The sequence below is a fragment of the Sphaerodactylus townsendi genome, linkage group LG14, assembly GCF_021028975.2.
Source record: "Sphaerodactylus townsendi isolate TG3544 linkage group LG14, MPM_Stown_v2.3, whole genome shotgun sequence".
NCBI classification, from domain to species: Eukaryota; Metazoa; Chordata; class Lepidosauria; order Squamata; family Sphaerodactylidae; genus Sphaerodactylus; species Sphaerodactylus townsendi.
The window spans coordinates 29,894,096-29,914,597 of NC_059438.1; the positions used below are offsets into that span (position 1 = coordinate 29,894,096).

A 20,502-nucleotide genomic window follows, 5' to 3' on the forward strand; every position below is an offset into this window, starting at 1 on the left:
TCTTTGGCAGAATTCTGGTTTGGAGGTGCTCCTGCACAAACACAACAGGTAGGAGACACTCCTGTAAGGAGACTCAAAGGGCCTACAAGTTCCTTTTCCCTTCCTCTCCCTGCAACAGATACTTTGCGAAGTAGGTGGGGTTCAGAGAGTTCTGAAGAACTGTGACTAGCTCAAGAAGATCACCCAGCCGACTTCATGCGGAGGAGTGGGGAAACGAGTCCAGTTCACTGGATAAAAGTCCATCACTCAGGTGGAGGAGTGGGGAAACAAACCCAGTTCACCAGATTCGAGTCCACCTGATCTTAACCACTGCACCATGCTGAATCTGTAGTTGTACGTGAAGCAGTGCCTGGGGATCTCATTGATTTTACCAAACCACCTGAAAGTTCTTCGTGGCCTTCAGAATGTGGCAGTCTTTATAACTGATAGTATAGGGAAGAGAAATACTTTGAAGGGGTGGGGGGGTTGCAGGTTGAAATATTAGAAATATTTAGAAATATGCACTTACAGGCAAAACTTGGTGTGAAGTGGATGGATATTCCCTGTGGGAATTTCATACAGAAAGAACAGCTTTGCTCCCTGTCTGTTTGTTTCCACCACACTCTACTTGTAAAGGAAACAAATGTTACAAAGACATTGTAAATCTCCAGTCCTGTAAGGAAACTAAACTCTACGGGGCTCCCCAAATAATTTCTCAGTGTATACAATCTTCCAAGTGGGTGGGTGGGTGGGTGGGGTGTGTGTGTGTGTGTGTGTGTGTGTGTAGCGCATATGGAACCGGCCTGTGTGTGGAAATGTGTAGTTTTTGCCATTAATCTTGGGATGGCTTGATGCTGTAGTCATCCGAACATGACCACGGATATGGGAACTTGCATGGAAAATATAGCCGTGCAATCCATGGTACAGTTCCACCCTTCCAAACCTACTGACTTCAATTGGCTTAGAAAGGGATAACTCTGCTTCGGATAGAACGGCAAGGGCTGCATCTGTTTAGAAGGCTGGACAATCTGTCCTTTTGAATGTCTACATATGTTGGCACTGAAGCATCAGGGGGCGCCTGCAGTACTTTCAGTCGGTCTTACTGTAAATAGTTGCAGTTTGTCTAATGTCAGTGCGCCTCCATCATCTCGCCTCGTTTGGAAGTTTGTTTCATGTCTGTGTTGCTCATACACCCACGGGCTGATATTTCTAGCAGTATCTTTATTTGGTTTGCGGGTTAAAAGGATATAAATACTGTGACATTTGCTCGCAGTCAAGTTGGCAATGGTCTCCTAAACACTGTTTAGGGGAATGCAAAGGAAAACAAAATAAATATTGAGGGACTACTGGGGACATTTCCTACATTTCTGTGAGTGTGTTGTGGGCATTTTCCATAGACACAAAGTGGAAGATCTAGCAATGTAACCTCGTTTTATGCGTCATTTGTTAGAAAAAGCCATAACAACAGTCCATCGCCATCTTACACACTCACTGGCACCTCCCGTTAAGGGGTCTGGGAAAGGGGAGAAGAAGATTTTGGATTTATATCCCTCCTTTCTCTCTTGTAAGGAGACTCAAAGGGGCTTACAATCTCCTTTCCCTCCCCAACAAACACCCTATGAAGTGCGTGGGGCTGAGAGAGCTCCGAAGAACTGTGACTAGCCCAAGATCACCCAGCTGGCATGTGTTGGAGTACACAAGCTAATCTAGTTCACCAGAGAAGCCTCCACAACTCAGGTGGCAGAGCAAAGCCTCCACAACTCAGGTGGCAGTTCTCCAGATTAGAGTGCACCTGCTCTTAACCACTACACCACACTGGCTCCCAAAATTTCTAATAGTTAATTTATTTATTTACTTCACTGATTCCCTGCTTTTCTCCCCCTTGGGAACCCAACAATGGTTTACATTGCTGTCCTCTCCTCAATTTTATCTAAACAGCTTACATGAGTCTTCTTTCCTCCATTTTAGATAGCTATGGCGTACTTCTCTTCTGGATTAAAATAGGAAGCACACTTTGGGATTTGAAAGATGAAAAACAAATGATCCTTAGAGAGTTTTCCATCACGGCAACTTTTTTACGAATACTTCTGAACTGGAAGTATGCAAGTCCAGAACATGAACTCATGCAGATATGCGATGGACTGCCTCCTCTGAAAATGAGTAATTTGTGCTGTGAAATTCTGGCATGTGATGATTCAGGCACGCTGGAAGTGTTTAAATAATCCAGACACATCTGATGAGGGATGTGGTAGAATTACCCACCTACACTGAAGGAGATTGCCGGAAGATCCAAAGCAAAAACAAAAACAGATTAGAGAGGAAGGCAGGACTATATCAGTAAATCACGCAGAGAGACAGTGGACTATCTTAAACGGTTCACTCCACACATTACAAAGTCCACGTGGCAGGTATGGGCACTGTTGGCAGATGTACTCCTGGAATTGTATGCTGGGAACTCAATTCCCAGATATGTAGGTACCCAATTCAGATCAGGTCTATGGTGCATGGGGGAAAGAGGCTTAGACCTCCTCACTGTGAAATTTTCCCAACTTGAAATGGCCCTGGACAACCATCAATGCATGGAAGTTTCCCAAAAAGGCAAATAGCAGGCCCCCAGGACCATTTCAGATCGGGAGAACAGCAACGGCGGGGGAGGCTTAATCATTTTCACCTTGTGTTCCACAGCACCAATTTGATTCAGGCTCCTGGAGGATAAAATGGAGAATTGTGAACTGAATTCTGGGAACTTTGCCTGGGAACTGAGTTCTAACTCCTAAAACATGTCTGTAGAAAGTCCACCGGGGGGGTGGGGGTGGAGGGACACATGAACACGGGGGGGGGGGGGGGGGTGGAGGGACACATGAACAATGTCATGTGTGAATTGGTCTTTTTATGTTTGGGATGCTAGGAAGACCTCCTGCTGCTTAGTGGAGTGGCAGGAGCAAAGTTGGGAAGGAACTGGCATCAAACTGGAAGTGACATCACTATGCTGGCGCAGTCCTGATTGTCCAGACTCTTCCCTCCCCCCTGCCAGTGTCTCCTGGGGGCTGCTCTTCCGCACATGCCAGCACTGGTCTGGGCAACCCTATTTCATGCAGATACTCCGGACTCCAGGATCGTCCAACTGGATTGTATAATGAAGTGTGTTGCAGTAAGGGGTTCTGGAAGGGCCTCAACCAGTGGTGGGATCCAAAAATTTTAGTAACAGGTTCCCTCGCCAGCCCCCCCCCCCTCAGCAAAGGGGGCAGAGGCGAACCTAGGTAAACCTGAGCCCTAGGCAAAACCTGAGTTGGTTTCCCGCCCCCCTCCTGGGCAGCCACCCCACCACGACCCCCCAAATTTTTTTGCACCAGGTCATTTCTAAATGCCTCAACTCACAAATCTGAACACAGCAATGGTGAAACGCACAGATTCTTTGATAGAGACTAGTGAGATAAAAGGTATGAAAGGCTGAGAATCAATGAAATGCAGTACCTGAAAGGGATTAACCCAGTTCAGGGAGTTACATTATTAGTCACAATTGCTATATGGAACCTTCACGTTCAAAGGCAGTATGCCTTTTGGGGAGGCGAGGGCGTGGAGATGGAAAAGCGGACCCAATTAGTAACCCCCTCTCGGCACACACAAATAATTAGTAACCCACTCTCGGGAACTGGTGAGAACCTGCTGGATCCCACCTCTGGCCTCAACACACATTTTGTGAATGGGTATAGAAAGTTGAGCTCGGGAGACCCAATATTCCGATTCACTCAAAGGCAGTGGCCTATATTTGTAGGAGAAAATTGGCAAATCCCATTCATTCAGAACTCTTTGTGGCAGCCTGGCGTACAGGACAGGGGCCGCTCAGCTGCTAAAGCTGCAAAGTCAAGAGTCCGTGCAGCAGATCAATGACTTCTGTGGTTAATATTTATACGTTTATATTGTACTAACAAGGACTCGGGTTAATAATTAGCTTCGCTGAGCTGAGGGGGAGGGAGAGAAAGAGAAAAGGAACAAAAAAACTCCTGTATTTAAAAAAATTCAATTGAAAAATCTGTTCAAGGGATAATGCAACGGTGGAGTTGTACTTCTGAAAGATTGTGTATGATTGCCGAGCAGTGGATCTGTGTGTGGAAATACATCCCCAAAAGATGGATAGAAACAGTGTGCGGTTGGGGGCTTGTATTAACTCACCTCTGATGTTCATGCCCAATTGTTCACTTCCGAGCTGGCTACAAATGATGGTATTTGCTGAGCTGGGGCAGGAGGAATCAGCTCGTATCCGTTCCAGATTGGACTTCGGGTTCCTTCCAAAATAACTTCCTGTTGTTCTGATGCCTTCCTCCACTTGGCCTGTTCATACGGACACACAGAAGGGGAAGCAAGCACTTCAGAAAGCTGAGCCTGCGTTTCCACACTTGACTTTTGCCCGTTCTATATCACTAGACCTGGCCTGTTGAGTGGAAGACGTAATCCATTTACCGTATTTATTTACGTCATTCATATCCTGCCTCTATTCCTAATGAGAACCCCACAGCAGCTGATATCATTCAGCAGTCCTCTGTTTTATCCTACCGTGAGGTAGTTAGGTTGGGAGTATTTGACTGACTCATGAGGCCCCTTCTGCACATGCAGAATAATGCAGTTTCAATTCTCTTTCACAATTGTTTGAGAGTGGATTTTGGTATTCTAAGTGCATTGAAAGTGCGTTGTTCTACATGTGTGGAAGGGGTCTCAGTCCCACCCACCCAGTTTCAATGGTGGAACCCATTAAGGGATGTTGCTGTATTTGCGAGCTTCAAAGGGACTATTGGGACGGCCATTAATTTTAAAAGTCCTATTAGAGTCCACCAATTTTAATAATTATCAGCCACAGTGACAGCTGGGGCTATCGGGCTGAAGGCAGGTTGGTCAACAATACTGGAACCAGAGGCAAAGCTGACTAATTGGGGTTTGGTCCCTTTCCTCCCTTAGAATAATGGAATCATAGAGTTGGAAGAGACCCCAAGGGCCATCAAGTCCAACCCCCTGCAATGCAGGAACAAACAATCAAAGCACTCCTGACAGATGGTCATCCAGTCTCTCTTGAAAAACCTCCAAAGAAGGAGACTCCTTCTCCTACCATACTCCAAGGTAGCGCATTCCACTGTCAAACAGCCTTACTGTCAGGAAGTTTTTCCTGATGTTTAGGTGGAATCTCTTTTCCTTCACCTTGAACCCATTATTCCTGATCCTAGTCTCTGGACAGCAGAAAACAAGCTTGCTCCCTCACCAACATGACATCCCTTCAAATATTTAAACATGGCTATCATATCACCTCTTAACCTTCTCTTCACCAAACTAAACATACCCTTGTAGGGCATGGATTCCAGACCTTTTACCATGTTGGTTGCCCTCCTCTGGACCCATTCCAGCTCGTCAATATCCTTCTTGAATTGCGGTGCCCAGAACTGTTTACAATATTCCAGGTGAGGTCTAACCACTGCAGAATAGAGAGGTACAATTACATCCCTCGATCTAGATACTATACTCCTGTTGATACAGCCCAGAATTGCATTGGCTTTCTTGGCTGCCGCATCACACTCAGTGGTGGGATCCAAAAATTTTAGTAACAGGTTCCCATGGTGGTGGGATTCAAACTGTGGCGTAGCGCCAATGGGGCTGGGCGGGGCATTCCGGGGGTGTGGCTGGGTGTTCTGAGGGCGGGGCATTCCTGGGTGGGGCTGTGGCAAGGACACAGCCACTGCACCAGTCCTTGGGCGGGAAACGAATGCACGCAGGCGCAAGCTGCCACGCATGCTGGTGCAACACCTGCTAGACTGCTTCAAGTTCTGCACGCTACTGCTGAGAGGAGGGGCGTAACTAAGGCAAAAATCATGTGGAAAAAATCACCAATTAGTAACCCCCTCTCGGCACACACAAATAATTAGTAACCTACTCTCGGGAACCTGTGAGAACCTGCTGGATCCCACCTCTGATCCCACTGCTGACTCATGTTCAGTTTGTGGTCTACTAAGACTCCCAGATCCCTTTCACATGTAGTGTTGTCAAGCCAGGTGTCTTGCAAAGGTGCTTGAAAATACCTTTGCACTACTGACTCCTATGCAGGTATCATGCCAACCTACTGCAGCAACCTCTCCTTTTGTAACAATAGATGGAATACCCAATGCAGAAAAGGAAAACCTGCTGCCTTCCTCTCTTTCTAAAACCTGCTATTTGGCATACTAATCAAAAGAGCAACTTGGTTTATGAGACCAAGAAGGATATGAGCACCATAATTCCTTGTTTGGTCCAGAACTCCCCAACCCCCTAGCTCAAAGGTATCGAACTCACGGCCCTCCAGATGTTATGGATGCTGGCAGGGGATGATGGAAACTGTAGTCCATAACATCTGGAGGGCCTTGAGTTCGACACGTATGCTCCTAGCTCAATAACGAGGCATCCCAGGTCTTCCATCACCACTGGCTCTGCCTGTTGCCATGCAGCTGGGGGGGCAAGGGAAATATTCTGCGAGTTCTTGGACTTGCATTGATGCCATGACATCGATTCCAGCGTGAGGTGAAGGCTGTAATGGACAGGGACCTCAGCAGGGGCACAATGTCATGAAGTCCATTCTCCGAAGAAGAATTGACCTCTGTAGTTTGGACATGAGCTGAAATTCCAGGGGATCACCAAGTCCCCCCCCCCCGCCCCAATACTGGCATCTCTAGCTAGGCCTGTTCCCTTTAAAGCCTCCCAAAAGGGAGGAGATGATCACAAACAGAATGGAGATTGAGAACCCAGATGAAATGCAATGAATGCAGCCTAGCTAACCGTTAGCCCTCTAGGGGCTATTCACCTCACTGGGAGAGCGAAGACTTGTATTTATCCACAGACAAAACTGAGACTTGCCCATGCTTGATTTTGGCTAGGCTGACCCCAGTGATCTCAAAGAGACCGGAGCTTCTCCTGTAGAAAAAAAATATTGTCATGATACATCTTGATGGCTGGCGAACATCTCCTGGCAGCCACAAGCATGCCGCTCAAGTTACAACAGCTACAGGTGGTCGAAACCTGTGTTTGCAGTGGCTTCAAAATGCAAGAAAGCACCAAGAAAAGGTGAGTCTCGGATCATTGCCAAGTTGTGAATCAAAGCCCGCAACATGTTTTGACAACGTGTCTTCTTCAAGGGCAGTTTCTTTTTGTGTAGGTTTTGCTTTCAAAGAAGTGCTCTGTCTTGGGACGTAAACACTTTAATCAGCTTTACATCTGTTTAACTGTTATGGCTTTTCCCACAGAATCCCAGGAACTATAGTTTGGCGAGGGTGCCAAATATTTCCCTGGAGAGTGCTCCCTCCCAGGGGCGTACCACCCCAGGGAACATATGGGGTCAAATGTCCCTGGGCTGCGGCCATTTAGTCATGTGGGGGGTGGAAAATCCCCCCCCCTCATTCCCCTTGGGTCCATACACTGACTTCAAGAAAACTCAGATTTTTGCACCGGGCTACATTTTCCCTAGATACACCTCTGCACCCTCCCATCAAATACAATTTTTGACACACACCCCTACCCAACACCAAGCTTTCTCATTTGCTAGATTTAACGTTATGCCTTCTGCATCACTGTATGGAAGGTTTCAGAATATCCCTCAGGAAGAGAGGATATGTCCTTGTGGGGTGGGTGGTGTTGAAACAGCGATGCACGTCTTTTTTTTTTTTTGTCCTTTTTATGAAGTGATCTGCGAGAAGTTTATAAACCCCATTTTAATCTATAGAGTTGGACTGCCTGATATTTTAAAGCTTTCTTATTTATTGAATACTTCTGACCCAACTATATGTGAAGACGTAGCTAGTTTCTTGCAAGCAGCAATAGAGCTTCGTCGTAGTGTTAAGCTGTAGGACTTTTTATCCGTTCCCACACTTTTAAGTGATCCCAGGATGGATCTTGTGGGTTAAGTTCCTTTTTTTCTCTTTTAATGATACTGTATTTTGGAGTTTTATAACTTAAATTTTAAACTATGTAACCTTTTACATAGAGCAGCAGCAGCGTAGTGGTTAAGAGCAGGTGTACTCTAATCTGGAGGAACCGGGTTTGATTCCCCGCTCTGCCACTTGAGCTGTGGAGGCTTATCTGGGGAATTCAGATTAGCCTGTGCACTCCAACACAGGCCAGCTGGGTGACCTTGGGCTAGTCACAGTTCTTCTGAGCTCTCTCAACCCCACCTACCTCACAGGGTGTTTGTTGTGAGGGGGGAAGGGAAAGGAGATTGTAAGCCCTTTTGAGTCTCCTTACAGGAGAGAAAGGGGGGATATAAATCCAAACTCTTCTTTCTTTAAATCTGTGTGCTGCTAATACTTATGTGAGGTGGTAACTGCAATTCATAGAAGCACTGTGGCAGTTTAGGATTGTGGTATAAATTTGACTCAAGGCTCCCAGTTTTCACAGGGAGAGGTTTCCAGTACATGCGGCTGAAATACATCGGATATTGCCAATACCACTTTTCGATACTGCCCTCCTTTTCAGTGTTCAGATATGGCCGCAAACACATCCCAGGCGTTAGGTCTGAATAGGCCATTCACAGACCACGGAGTGTGTTCTGCAATAGGTATGCATATGTGGGCATACTTCTCAGCGTAGGCCAAAGGAGTAAACACGTCACAAAAACATCTCTAGAACAACAACAAAAACCCCTCAGCTCTGCGATGGAGCACATGTCTGAGCCTCTCTGGAGAATGAACAATGCAGTTGCACAAAGCGAGATGCACACAGTACACAGCATTGAAGAAGTGAGTAATATTCTGCAGTGTGAGTTCACCTCAAGTATTTCATGAATTTCACATGACCCACCCACTTTTCTCTCTGTACCTCTGCAATTACCATATCAGCGGCCATAATTCCCTGTTGTTTGAATGCCAGATAGACACATCAGCGTGACTGTGACACCCCTGAATGAAGGACATTGTACTGCCGGTTTAGCTCTAAGGTTGAGTTCTTCTGTCCCTTTTCTTATTTCATGACATTTCCTGGTAGCCAGAGATTATTTGTTTTATGTATTGTCGGAGGCTTTCGCAGCTGGATTCAACTGGTTCTGGTGGGTTTTCCGGGCTGTGTGGCCGTGGTCTGGTGGATCTTGTTCCTAACCTTTCGCCTGCATCTGTGGCTGGCATCTTCAGAGGTGTATCACAGAGGGAAGTCTGTTACACCAGACCACGGCCACATAGCCCGGAAAACTCGCCAGAACCAATTGTTTGTCTTGTTTTAAGCTTCGGGGTTATTGTTGAGTGTCTTTAGAAAATCTCAGGTTCCTTCCCAATAATAGGGGTGCCTGTGTCCAGGTGGGAACTGTGGATCCCCCAGAGTTGCAGCTCCACACTACAGTGACCAGGTCCCCTGGAGAAAATGGATTCTTTGGAGGGTGGGCTCCATGGCACTATATTGCACTGAGGCCCCTGTGAATCCAGGTGCCACCCCCAGATCTACAGGAGTTTCCCAACCTGGAGTTTCCAACCCTAACTATTGAAAGTAGGTGTGTCAAAACCTCTATCAATAATTGGTTAAACAATCCTAATGCCACAGAGGAGACAGATGGCCCTTGGTCCTATGCAGTAGTGGGATCCAAAAATTTTAGTAACAGGTTCCCATGGTGGTGGGATTCAAACTGTGGCGTAGCGCCAATGGGGCTGGGAGGGGCACGACGGGGGCATGGCCAGGCATTCCGGGGGCGGGGCATTCCTGGGCGGGGCTGTGGCAAGGACGCAGCTGCTGCGCCAGTCCTTGGGCGGGAGACAAACGCACGCAGGCGCAGGCTGCCACGCATACCAGTGAACCTCCTACTAGACTGCTTCAAATTCTGCGCGCTACTGCTGAGAGGAGAGCGGGACCAAGGCAAAAATCACGTGGCAAAATCACCAATTAGTAGCCCCCTCTCGGCACACACAAATAATTAGTAACCTACTCTCGGGAACCTGTGAGAACCTGCTGGATCCCACCTATGGAGGAGGATCACACCTATGGAAGGGGAGGGCAGAGCAGCCTTGTGAGGTAGATAGAGATAGGCATGGGGGTACCTTGTTTGGGTCTGCTTGTCAAGGTTTGTCCAGTTGTCAGAGAGAGGATTGCCTTTCTTAATTCCTGCTCAATAGAGAAGAAGAGTTTGGATTTATACCCCACCCTTCTCTCCTGTAAGGAGACTTAAGGTGGCTTACAAGCTCCTTTCTCTTCCTCTCCCCACAACCCGACATTTTGTGACGTAGGTGGGGCTGTGAGAGTTCTGACAAGCCCAAGGTCACCCAGCAGGCTTTATGTGGAACAGCAGGGAAACAAATCCAGTTTACCAGATAAGAATCCATTGCTCATGTGTAGGAGTGGGGACTCGGGAGTCCAACCCCGTTCTCCAGATTAGAGCCCACTGCTCTTAACCACTACATCACACTGGCTCTCAGTAAATGCATCCCTTTTGTACCTGTTGCCTGGCAAGTTGCCAGAACTGTGTGGAAACTGATCGAAGGCATGACACCAAAGACATGACACAGCCACAGGCGCCATTTTGAAAGAAGCTTCCTCATGCTGCCCTTGGGATTGCTTCCCAACTGGAAGTTTCCATCATTAGTTGCCAGAATAAAATGTAGAGTCACTACTATTGAACTTTCAACTATCCATATTTGTAGATCTTCTCAGAGGGTGATGGAAAGGAACAGGCAGAGGACCAAGAAGGTGGTAAAGCCAGAGAAGCCAGGCAAGGTAAAGAAAGGAGGGGAAATGGAGGCAGGCCTGAGGAGAAGGTCTCAGGGAGATGCCCAAAAGGGGGACCTGGGCAGATAGGAGAAGGGCACATGGCCAAGAACGGCCAAGGTAAAGAAGGCTATTGTTCCCATATAGATTTAAAATAAACCACCAAGTATTTCTCCACAGGCTTTAATTTTAGAATAAAAATTGTATCTAATATCCTACATTTCGTTTTGCATGATGGAATACTGTTCAGGAGTGTAGCATGAAGGCCGGTTTGCCAGACTGCCTGAGTCCCCAAAGTCTAGGAGCAAAAGTGTGTCTGCTCAAAGGCCAGGGGAGGAGTCCATAAGGGGGAAACTAACAATTAGTGTAGTCAGCTCAAGCAGAATATAGACTATGCCCTTGGTCAACAGCTAACACTGTCAGCCTACTTGATAGTAAAAACAAAGCATGATACATTACAAACGAGAGCAGAAGCATGATTATATTCACTGCAGAGGAGAGTTGCCCCCACTTACAAGGCACACATCTGGCAATAGATCATGGGACTCACCCAGCTAAAGTAGGGTCAAGGGGCAGAGCTAACCAAAGGCAGATCGGAAGGCCAAAATGGCCTTGGAAAAGGGCCACACTCCCTCCTTTGATTGAGGGCTACAAGCCAGTCAAAGAGTGAGGAGGCACTACTGTATTTCTCCGCACTGGCCACACTATGCCTGGACTGGCAGGGTGATGTTCAGCAGATGTCAGAAACTGCTGTACCCGTGTTCTTCCTCACTGGCCAAACCAAGCACCCATGTTAGGCCTAACAACTGGCAAATCTTTGAAGCTGAGGTCACCAACCTCCAGGTGGCGGTTGGAGATATCTTGGGATTGCACCTGATCTCCAGGTGAGAGATCAGACCACCTGGAGAAAAAAATGGCTGCTTTGTAAGGAGGCCTCTGTAGCTTTATACCGCATCAAAGTTCCTTCCTCCCATCCCCCAAATCCCATCATCCTCAGATTCCACCCCCAAAATCTCCAGGTATTTCCCAATCCAGAGCTGGCAACTCTACCTGTCCCTAAGCCATTGATGGCTTTCAAGGTAAGAGCCGCAACTTTGAATTGTGATTGGAAACAGAAAGTCAGCCAATGCAATTCCTCTTCCTCACTGGTGTCTGCCTGCCCAACCAGCTTGTGTCTGTTTGGGTCCTGCAGCTCCAAACACCACCTGTCTGAGGCTGAAAAGAAACTCCTCCGAGAAGGGAACATGGGGAACATCCCGAGCTCACCAGATTCTTCCATTGGCAGTTAGTTGAATGCAACCCTTAAAAACAATTATTGCTATGGAAATTTGAAAATTACCTAATATCTAGTATTTGTTGAGGCTCCACCGTGTGGTGTAGTGATTAGAATAAGACTTTAACCATTGTGAGACTGAGAAGCTCCCCCAGGCTTATGGTTGAGGGCAGCAACAGCTGTCATTTCTACTGGCCGTCCAACCCCTACCCTCAACCTCACAGATATCTTCCATGGTACCTTTTCTGCTGCTGTCCTTACCCCTTCCCTTCTCTCCTCACCCCCCTTGACCAGTTATGCCTTGGGTACCCTGTTTATGTTATTTAATATTTAGGGTGCCATCTGGAATTTCAACATTAATAAGGTTTTTATCTCTGTTCATGTTATAGTTTGTATTATAATCTTTCATTTGATGACTGATAGCCACTCTGAGCCCGATTGTAGTCAGGAAAGGGTGGGATGGATGGATGGATAAGTATTCCAACTAGATCTGGGGGAAAGCGTTGGACTAGATCTGGGGAAACCCAGGTTCAAATCTCCACTCTGTCATGGAGACTTGCTGAGTGACCTTGAGTGAGTCACATGTTCTCTGCCTCAACCCTGGAAAGTATTTGGATGGGAGACCCTCCATGGGAATCCAATCTGAAAATCAGTTGTAATATTGGGAGAAATCCAACCCCACCTGGAGGTTGGCAATTGTGACAACTGGCTGGTTGACCAAAGGAAGCATGCACAGATGGCGCTCGACCATTTATGTATTTATGAAATCCATACGCCGCCTCTTCTCCTGCAGGAGGTCCATAAAATCCTAAAGAGAACCTAGGAAACGATCAATATCAAAACAAGCAGTAAAAGGAACATCGGCCTGAAACTATATCCAGAAAACACGTGGCATCGCATCTTTCCTCAACGTCTCCCCAAACCACTCAAGTTTAGGTTTCATTCATATGGTCATAAATAACATTTAGAATAAAATGGTTCCGCTCCAGACAGCAGCGCTTGTAGGGCGGCAGCAGGCACTTCCCGGGGGCTGCTGGTAAATGTAGTTCTCTTTCCCTACCGGGATTCGAGAGGCTCCGCCTAAAGCCGCGTAAAGTCCCAGGATGTGTCACTCTAGCACTCGCTTAGATGTGTCTATGGTGCGTCTTACGTTCCGATTTGCGCTTGCCCCTAACGTCATCACGCTGGCAAATTCTGCGGCATCACGGGAATTGTAGTATTGGCGCTGAAGCACTTCCTGTTTCTTGACGCGAAAACGAAAGCTCGGGACTACGTTTCCCAGGGAGCGGAAGTTGAATGTATAGAGGAGTGAAAAGGGATCAAAACAAGGAAGCGGCTGCAAGTAGCGGCGTGCGATGCGGGCAGGCCTGCGGGGTCCCCAGGCCGGAGGGTGAGCTCTCCTGTGTCCCTGCAAAGACCCCGGGGTGGCACTTATGGATGACAGCAAAGTAAGTAGTCTTGTGATTGTGTGTATTTCTGACCTACAGTATTAAATAACATTATACATATAATATATATTATATAATATATTTATATTACATTAATATACATTATATGTACAAAATATGTGTGTATGCATATATGTATGTATATATATACACTCACGCATATATTTTGTAAGTATAATATATATTAATCTTAATATTTCTATTTCTATCTATATCTAACTTTGCCCGTGTCTATCTGTTAAGACCTGGATGCTCATTTACTTTATGTATTTATTTTGCTTACTGTGTTTATAGTTTACCTTTCTCACTTAGACTCAAGGTGGATTGCCCAATGTAACGTGATCCAGCCAGTAGAAGAAGAAGAGTTTGAATGTATATCCCCACTTTCTTTCCTGGAAGGAGACTCAAAGGGGCTTACAATCTCCTTGCCCTCCCCCCCACCCACAACAAACACCCTGTGAGGTGGGTGGGGCTGAGAGAGCTCCGAAAAGCTGTGACTAGCCCAAGGTCACCCAACTGGCGTGTGTGGGAGTACACAGTCTAATCTGAATTCCCCAGATAAGCCTCCACAGCTCAAGCGGCAGAGCGGGGAACCAAACCCGGTTCCTCCAGATTAGAATGCACATGCTCTTAACCACTACGCCACTGCTGCTCCCCACTCTGAGATGAGACATTTAATAAAGAGGACAGTAGGCCTACAATTGGAGAAACAAAGGATAAGTGGTGTGTTAAACAATGCAGAAAATGGTATTACATAAATAGGAAGCGAGGGTGGGAGCAGGATAATACAACCAATGGATAATATAGACTATACGCAGTGTTAGAGGCTGCAGACCTGTTTGCTTTACAATATTGTGCAGTGGTTAAAGTATTGTGTTGGGAGTTAAGAAAATAAGAAAGAGCCTGCTGGATCAGACCAGAGTCCATCTAGTCCAGCACTCTGCTACTCGCAGTGGCCCACCAGGTGCCTTTGGGAGCTCACATGCAGGATGTGAAAGCAATGGCCTTCTGCTGCTGCTCCTCCTGAGCAACTGGTCTGCTAAGGCATTCACAATCTCAGATCAATGGGGATCAAGATTGGTAGCCATAAATCAACTTCTCCATAAATAGCTGAGAGAATAATGTCAGACTTTAGACTACCTTTGAGGCTGGTAGCTGGAATCTGATGAGAGAAAGCAGAGAAAGGGCTTGTAGGGAAAAAAGATTGCCTGAGGTGACAAGCAGTTGCTGGTGAGGATGCTGGCAACGCTCTTTTGTTGTAACATTTCACAAACCGTGATTCCTGAGACAACTTTTTCTCCCACCTTTTGCAGAAGTGATGCTTTCAGTCTTCTTTCTAGGTGGCTGGAGGCAAAGAGAAGAAACCAGGCAAGCGAGGCCGTAAACCAGCCAAAATAGATTTGAAAGCCAAGCTTGAGAGGAGTCGGCAGAGCGCGCGAGAATGCAGGGCGAGGAAGAAACTGAGGTACCAGTACTTGGAAGAACTGGTGTCAAGTAGAGAGAGGGCAATCTGTGCGCTGCGAGAAGAGTTGGACATGGTAACTGAGTTTCTCTCTGTGTGTCTGTGGGTTTAAAATAAAATTCTAACTCTAGTTTTGAACTCTGAGCCTTTCCACTATCTGCTAAAAAGCATTAGCCAAAAACCTGGCCCATCTACCATACTCCTTCGTCTATGGTGGAGGCTGCCTCTGGCCTGCCCCTGATGTGTGTAAAAATTCTTCTCTCCGCATAGGGCAGTGAGCAAGTTGCCCCTTGGTGTGTTTGTAGACTTCATTAGACTTCATACCAGATTGCCTGCCCCCTCTGATGCTCCCAAGCTCTTTGTTGTGCCATCTTCGGCACTGCCAATGTAAGATCTTATCTGGCACTGCCGGGCTCCCCACTCTCGACCTTGGGATCGGGCGCTGTCAACAAATTGTGATCAACCAATGGTGGTTGTGTTGATGCTGCTGTGTTCTTTTAAGGTTTTAATCACGTGTATATTTTGTTTTATTTGTTTTGTATTGTAAGTATGCACTGTTTTGTTGTATACTGCCCAGACCCTTAGGGGGTGGGCGGGTTATTAAATTGAATAAATAATAAGTAAAAAATAATACTAGAAGATTCCTCTTTCACAAAAGGAAAGGGAACCCTATGATGCTGAACTGTGCACCCAAATCCCTATTCTTGCCTCCTTTGACCCCTTGGGGACTTGTTTGGAATTGTGCATGTTTGGGCCCAGCGGGGAGGCTATACAGTGATCACAGCTGTGGAAAAGCTTCTGCGATACAGTCAGTTTATGAGTGCTTGTTTCTGTGGTGTGTGCTTTAGTACAAACAGTGGTGCACTGCGATGGACCAAGGAAAAATCCCCTCTGAGATCAAAGCCCTCCTCAGTGGGGAGGAGCAAAGCAAACCCCAGCAAAACTCCACCAAGCTCGCCAAGGCTGCCAAGGCGGACACCAACCGCAATCCGTGTAAGTGTTGATTGTGCAGGTTAATCTTCTTGACTTATAACTGCCAGAGTAGGGGGTTGTCTCAGGCCATCACAGAGCCACGGCTTCCAGTGAATAAATGAAGACATTGCCTGAACCACTAGAAGCGGTTCAGGGTTGAAATCGAAAAGGACAAATTCTGCTTGCAGACTTGCCCTTTAAAAAGCTGGCAGGAGAGGGGAACGGAGAGGAGGCTTTGCTGGCATGGCAGGGAAAAGAGAGACTGATTCGTGGTCTAGATGTTTTCAGAAAAATTTTGCAGGCCCCCCTCGAATGGTCCCTGGGGCAAAAGGCTGGCATGTACCTTTAAATAAATAAATAGCTGGTTCTGGTGGGTTTTCTGGGCTGTGTGGCCGTGGTCTGGTGGATCTTGTTCCTAACGTTTCGCCTGCATCTGTGGCTGGCATCTTCACAGTGTGTAACAGACGTCCCTCTGAGATAAACCTCTGAAGATGCCAGCCACAGATGCAGGCGAAACGTTAGGAACAAGATCCACCAGACCACGGCCACACAGCCTGGAAAACCCACCAGAACCAGTTGAATCCGGCCGTGAAAGCCTTTGACAGTAAATAGCTGTTGCCCATTACAGTCTTTGATTGACTGAACTTAAGAATAAATTTCATAGGAGTTGTAGTTATGCACGTCTGGGGACCATGTATCCAGACTCCCACACCCACTGCGAGAAGCTCCAGGAAGAAGACTTATCCAGTCCCTGGGGCTGCACAGGGTGGCAGTTGGCGGTAGCAGACAGTACCGGTGACCTGATACAGTTTACAGGGGGGAGCCCCACTCTGGGCCTGCAGCTGCTGGGGCTCTAAAGGCTGCACAGTGGCAGAAGAGGCCTGAAAGATGGGCTGAACTATGCCCAGGCACAGCCTGAAGCTGCACAAGAAGCCCAGGTCCTCAGCAAGGGACCTGGCCAAAGCCCAACTGAAGCCTCTGCCCTCCTGAGCAGTAAGAGGGAGGAGGAGGGGCCCTGCCTGACCCAGAAGGCAGGGCCAGAGCGATTGGACTGGATGAGGGCCTTTAAGAAGAAGAAGAGTTTGGATGTATATCCCCCCTTTCTGTCCTGTAAGGAGACTCAAAGGGGCTTACAATCTCCTTTCCCTTCCCCCCCACAACAAACACCCTGTGAGGTGAGTGGAGCTGAGAGAGCTCCGAAGAACTGTGACTAGCCCAAGGTCACCCAGCTGGCGTGTGTTGGAGTGCACAAGCTAATCTGGTTCACCAGCTAAAGCCTCCAGAGCTCAAGTGGCAGAGCGGGGCTCAAACCCGGTTCTCCAGATTGGAGTGCACCTGCTCTTAACCACTACACCAGGCTGGCTTTCAGAGAAGACTCTGAGGGAAAGGCCGGGGGCAGAGCTCAGACTGGGGAGAGGGAATAAAATGGGCGAGGGCCCAGATGGCTGAGGAGGATGTTCCATGTAGCTACAGCCTGACTTGGGACCTGTTAGCTTTGGGAAAGGGTCGCTGAAGTTCAGCTGCACCCAGATGCCCTGTCTGAGGCTGGAGGGAGGGCTCCTCAGATCCTCCTCAGGCAGTGCCAGGACTCATGTTTGCCATCTCTTTCAGGGTGAAGATGGACTTACCCTGAGAGAAGACCACATCTGTACTTCAAAAAGCCAAAGTAACTGAAAACTGGTGACATGCAAGTCTTTGTGTGGACCTTCTCCCCTGTTGCAGTGATGTCCGTCGACAACCACCTGGCGTGGAATGGACTGGCCAAAGGAGACTGACCACAAACCCTCCAAAGTCAATCTGCAGCTTACTTTAACCCAGTTTTCTTCTGTTTTGCCACCTACGGGCAAGTAGGAATTCCGGCTTTGGCGGAGAGACAGAAACGTCCCGACCGAGGTTGCTGTGTTAGAGTTTTTAGCCTGTGTTGTGCTGAAGTCATAGTTTTAAGGGGAAAAAAATGTGTACAAAAATGGGAGATCTTAATTGCTGGAGAAGGGGGTTGGTTTTTCATGGAATTATTTATTTGTGGTGCATGATAAGCTATGGTATGACTGTGATGAGAAAAAAACCCCTCTCCCTTTTCCCAGCCTTGCGATTTCTTGCCATTAGCCTGCGAGGGGGTTTAAGGCACGCCTGCTCTTCTCAATTCCAGCTGTCTCCAGTAGGAGGTTAATACTGACTTGCCTTGCAGGGTTGTAAGGTCCATGATCTTGCTGACTTTATGGGAGTGAAAGTTTCTGGAGCATTGCCTGGAGTGAATTGAAAGTCCTGCTAACCCACCAACTTTCCTTTGATTCCGCTTCCCATGCAAGCCTTCATCATCTGACCGTAGGGAGTGGTGGCAAAACCCCAACTTTCTTCTGTTAACCTAAAACTTCTGTGCTTCTGCTCCTTTCTTGGATCGAGGAAGAGATTTTATCCCCAACCCTGGCTGCACGGCAGCAAACTCACCTGTCCTTTCTGATCATGCAGCCGTTTGTGTCTTGCCACCCGGATAATGAAGAAACCACAGTAGTCTTTAGTTCAGTAGAATAAAACGCATTACATTAAAGCAATGCTGGTCGTTCCTGAAGGAGCGTGCTTTTGAGCAAGAGGTTTCGGGTCACCAGCTAGCATAGGTGTCAAACTCGCGGCCCTCCAGATGTTATGACTACAGTCTCCATCATCCCCTGCCAGCATGATGCTTTCTCCAGAGGCTTTCTCTAGGTCCATGGTGGTGAACCTATGGCACTCCAGATGTTCATGAACTACAATTCCCATCAGCCCCTGCCAGTATGGCCAATTGGTCCATGAACATCTGGAATGCCATAGGTTCGCCACCACTGCTCTAGGTGTACACTAAACACTTTGGTTTTCTTGTTTGCTGAGACGAGTCTTCAGAAGCTCTGAGCGCAATCCTAAATTTCCCCTTTCAAGGCTGACGGAGTGAAATGGGAGTGTTGCAGAGTAGGAATGTCATAGAGACAGTTTTAGGACTGACAGGACTTGGGTTTAAGGCATGGCTGTTGTGTACCACACTAGAAGGATTCAGTGGGTGTGTGCCCCAGGATGCCTGATTTCTGTCATGTGTGTATTTATGCAAATGTCTTGCATCATTTATTCTGCAGTGTCTTACCGTTTTGTACAATCCTTGTTTTTGCTAGTATAGAGACGAAGAGGCCAGGTGTAGAAGTATAGCCTCCAAGACTCCACCACCCACCAATCCTGGGCTTCCCCTGGAGAGACTAGGAGGCGCAGCAAATATTTTTTAACTCGTTCTTCACAGTCAAAGGCTAGAACTATCCTTCATGAATGCTGAGGTCCTCGGGAAGCTGGACTCTGAACTGCAGCCCCGGTTTTAAGCTGGCAGTGTTGGGGGCCCTGATCCAACAGCATTGAAGGTAGTTCCTCCAGTGGTGGAAAAGCCGTCGGTACCACCCAGGAAGCAAAATGTCATCCTTGAGCCCTAATGCTTGTGAAATCCTGCTGCCACTGTAGGACAATCCTGCAAAGAGGCATTCTCCCTGCCTTTCGTGGAATGACACCCCAGCCCATGGATTGGCACAGAGAGGGAGATTGATGCTGTTCAGGGACTCCCTGATAGTTGGGCACATAAAGGGGGACAGATCCACCACAGTGGTTTGTTCTCCACCACCCTCCTAACCCTAACCCCCACCTCGGGCGCTCTTTGCTTCCTTTTCACAAGGCATTGGTGTACCTCAGTCCACAAACTGCCAATTTGTGGTTTGTGGTCACAGGTCCTTATTCAGCAGGCCAACCATGGATTAGTCTGAGCAGTCAGCTCCCTAAGTAGCAAATATCTAAATTCATCCTCTTCTGAGCTGACCCATTTAACGGGGCTGGACGAGCCCTTGGGAAGTAAATAGCCGCGTGTTCTCGTTTTAAAGTAGGCTGCTGTGCAATCATGTCTCGCCGTAGTCTGCTTGCTAATGTGTTTGCAGAGTCCCAACCTAACACAGTTTTTCTTGCCCCGTGCAGTCACAGAGGGGCTTCACGAGCGGTTCGGCATTTCCTCTCATGTTGAACACCATGTGGGGATTGTTGAAAAGGCGTGGTGGGGATGGAGCCGAGTGTGTGTGGGGAGACAAATAGTTGAATAGAGCTGGTTGCCTCCCTCTAGGGCAGGGGTGTCCAGCTCTGGCCCTCTAGCTGTTCATGGACTACAATTCCCATCATTCCTTCCGGGATGGCCAATCGTGGTCCATGAACCTCTGAAGCGCCAGAGTTGGACACCCTTCTCTAGGAGTTGTGGTGCTTCACGTCCTCCAGTCTGACTAGAGTCGTCCTTGTGCCTCAGGAAGGGAGAAGCCGGAGAGGTGTCACTTCCTGTTGCTTCCATGTAGTGATGTGGAGAAAATTCTTAAACTGCAAGGCCCAAGCCTGTCCTTCATTGCTTTTTATTAAAGCAGATGACACTTCACACTTGCGTGTGGGTCTTTTATCGAAACGGCAAAGGGCATCGGGGAGAAGGGAGCATAAACGCTTGGGTGGCTTTCGCGCATGGGTGGACTTGGTAGGCTTAGCACACGCTGTCGCCCTCTGACACTGGTCCATTCAGCATTTCTGAGGGGAAGTGGGGGCAGAGTGTCTTTTATCCTGACAAAATGAAGAAGAAGAAGAAGATTTGGATTTATACCCCACCTTTCTCTCCTGTAAGGAGACTCAAAGGGGCTTACAAACTC

General features: G+C 47.6%; 2 protein-coding genes across 2 annotated transcripts in view; one reads left to right on the plus strand and one right to left on the minus strand.

The window, feature by feature from the left end:
- The window catches only part of DUSP16 (dual specificity phosphatase 16), a 56,245-nt gene extending 51,969 nt beyond the window's left edge, over window positions 1–4,276 (minus strand). The window contains exon 1 of the mRNA XM_048515782.1: window positions 4,153–4,276. The gene's annotated coding sequence lies outside the window, so the exon portion shown is untranslated. The remainder of the gene's footprint in view (window positions 1–4,152) is intronic.
- Window positions 4,277–13,231: 8,955 nt separating this feature from the next.
- Window positions 13,232–17,901, plus strand: CREBL2 (cAMP responsive element binding protein like 2). The gene is made up of 4 exons (XM_048515974.1): window positions 13,232–13,389; window positions 14,730–14,927; window positions 15,700–15,844; window positions 17,435–17,901. Exons 1-4 carry the CDS (start codon window positions 13,375–13,377, stop codon window positions 17,437–17,439), a joined length of 363 nt encoding a protein of 120 aa, XP_048371931.1. The 5' UTR covers window positions 13,232–13,374; the 3' UTR covers window positions 17,440–17,901.
- Window positions 17,902–20,502: the final 2,601 nt, after the last annotated feature.

What these genes read in the sequence shown, in the direction of transcription:
- CREBL2 (XM_048515974.1), top strand. An exon ending in TGCGAGAAGAGTTGGACATG is followed by an intron (nt 14,928 to 15,699) that starts GTAACTGAGTTT and finishes TGTGTGCTTTAG; the next exon opens with TACAAACAGTGGTGCACTGC.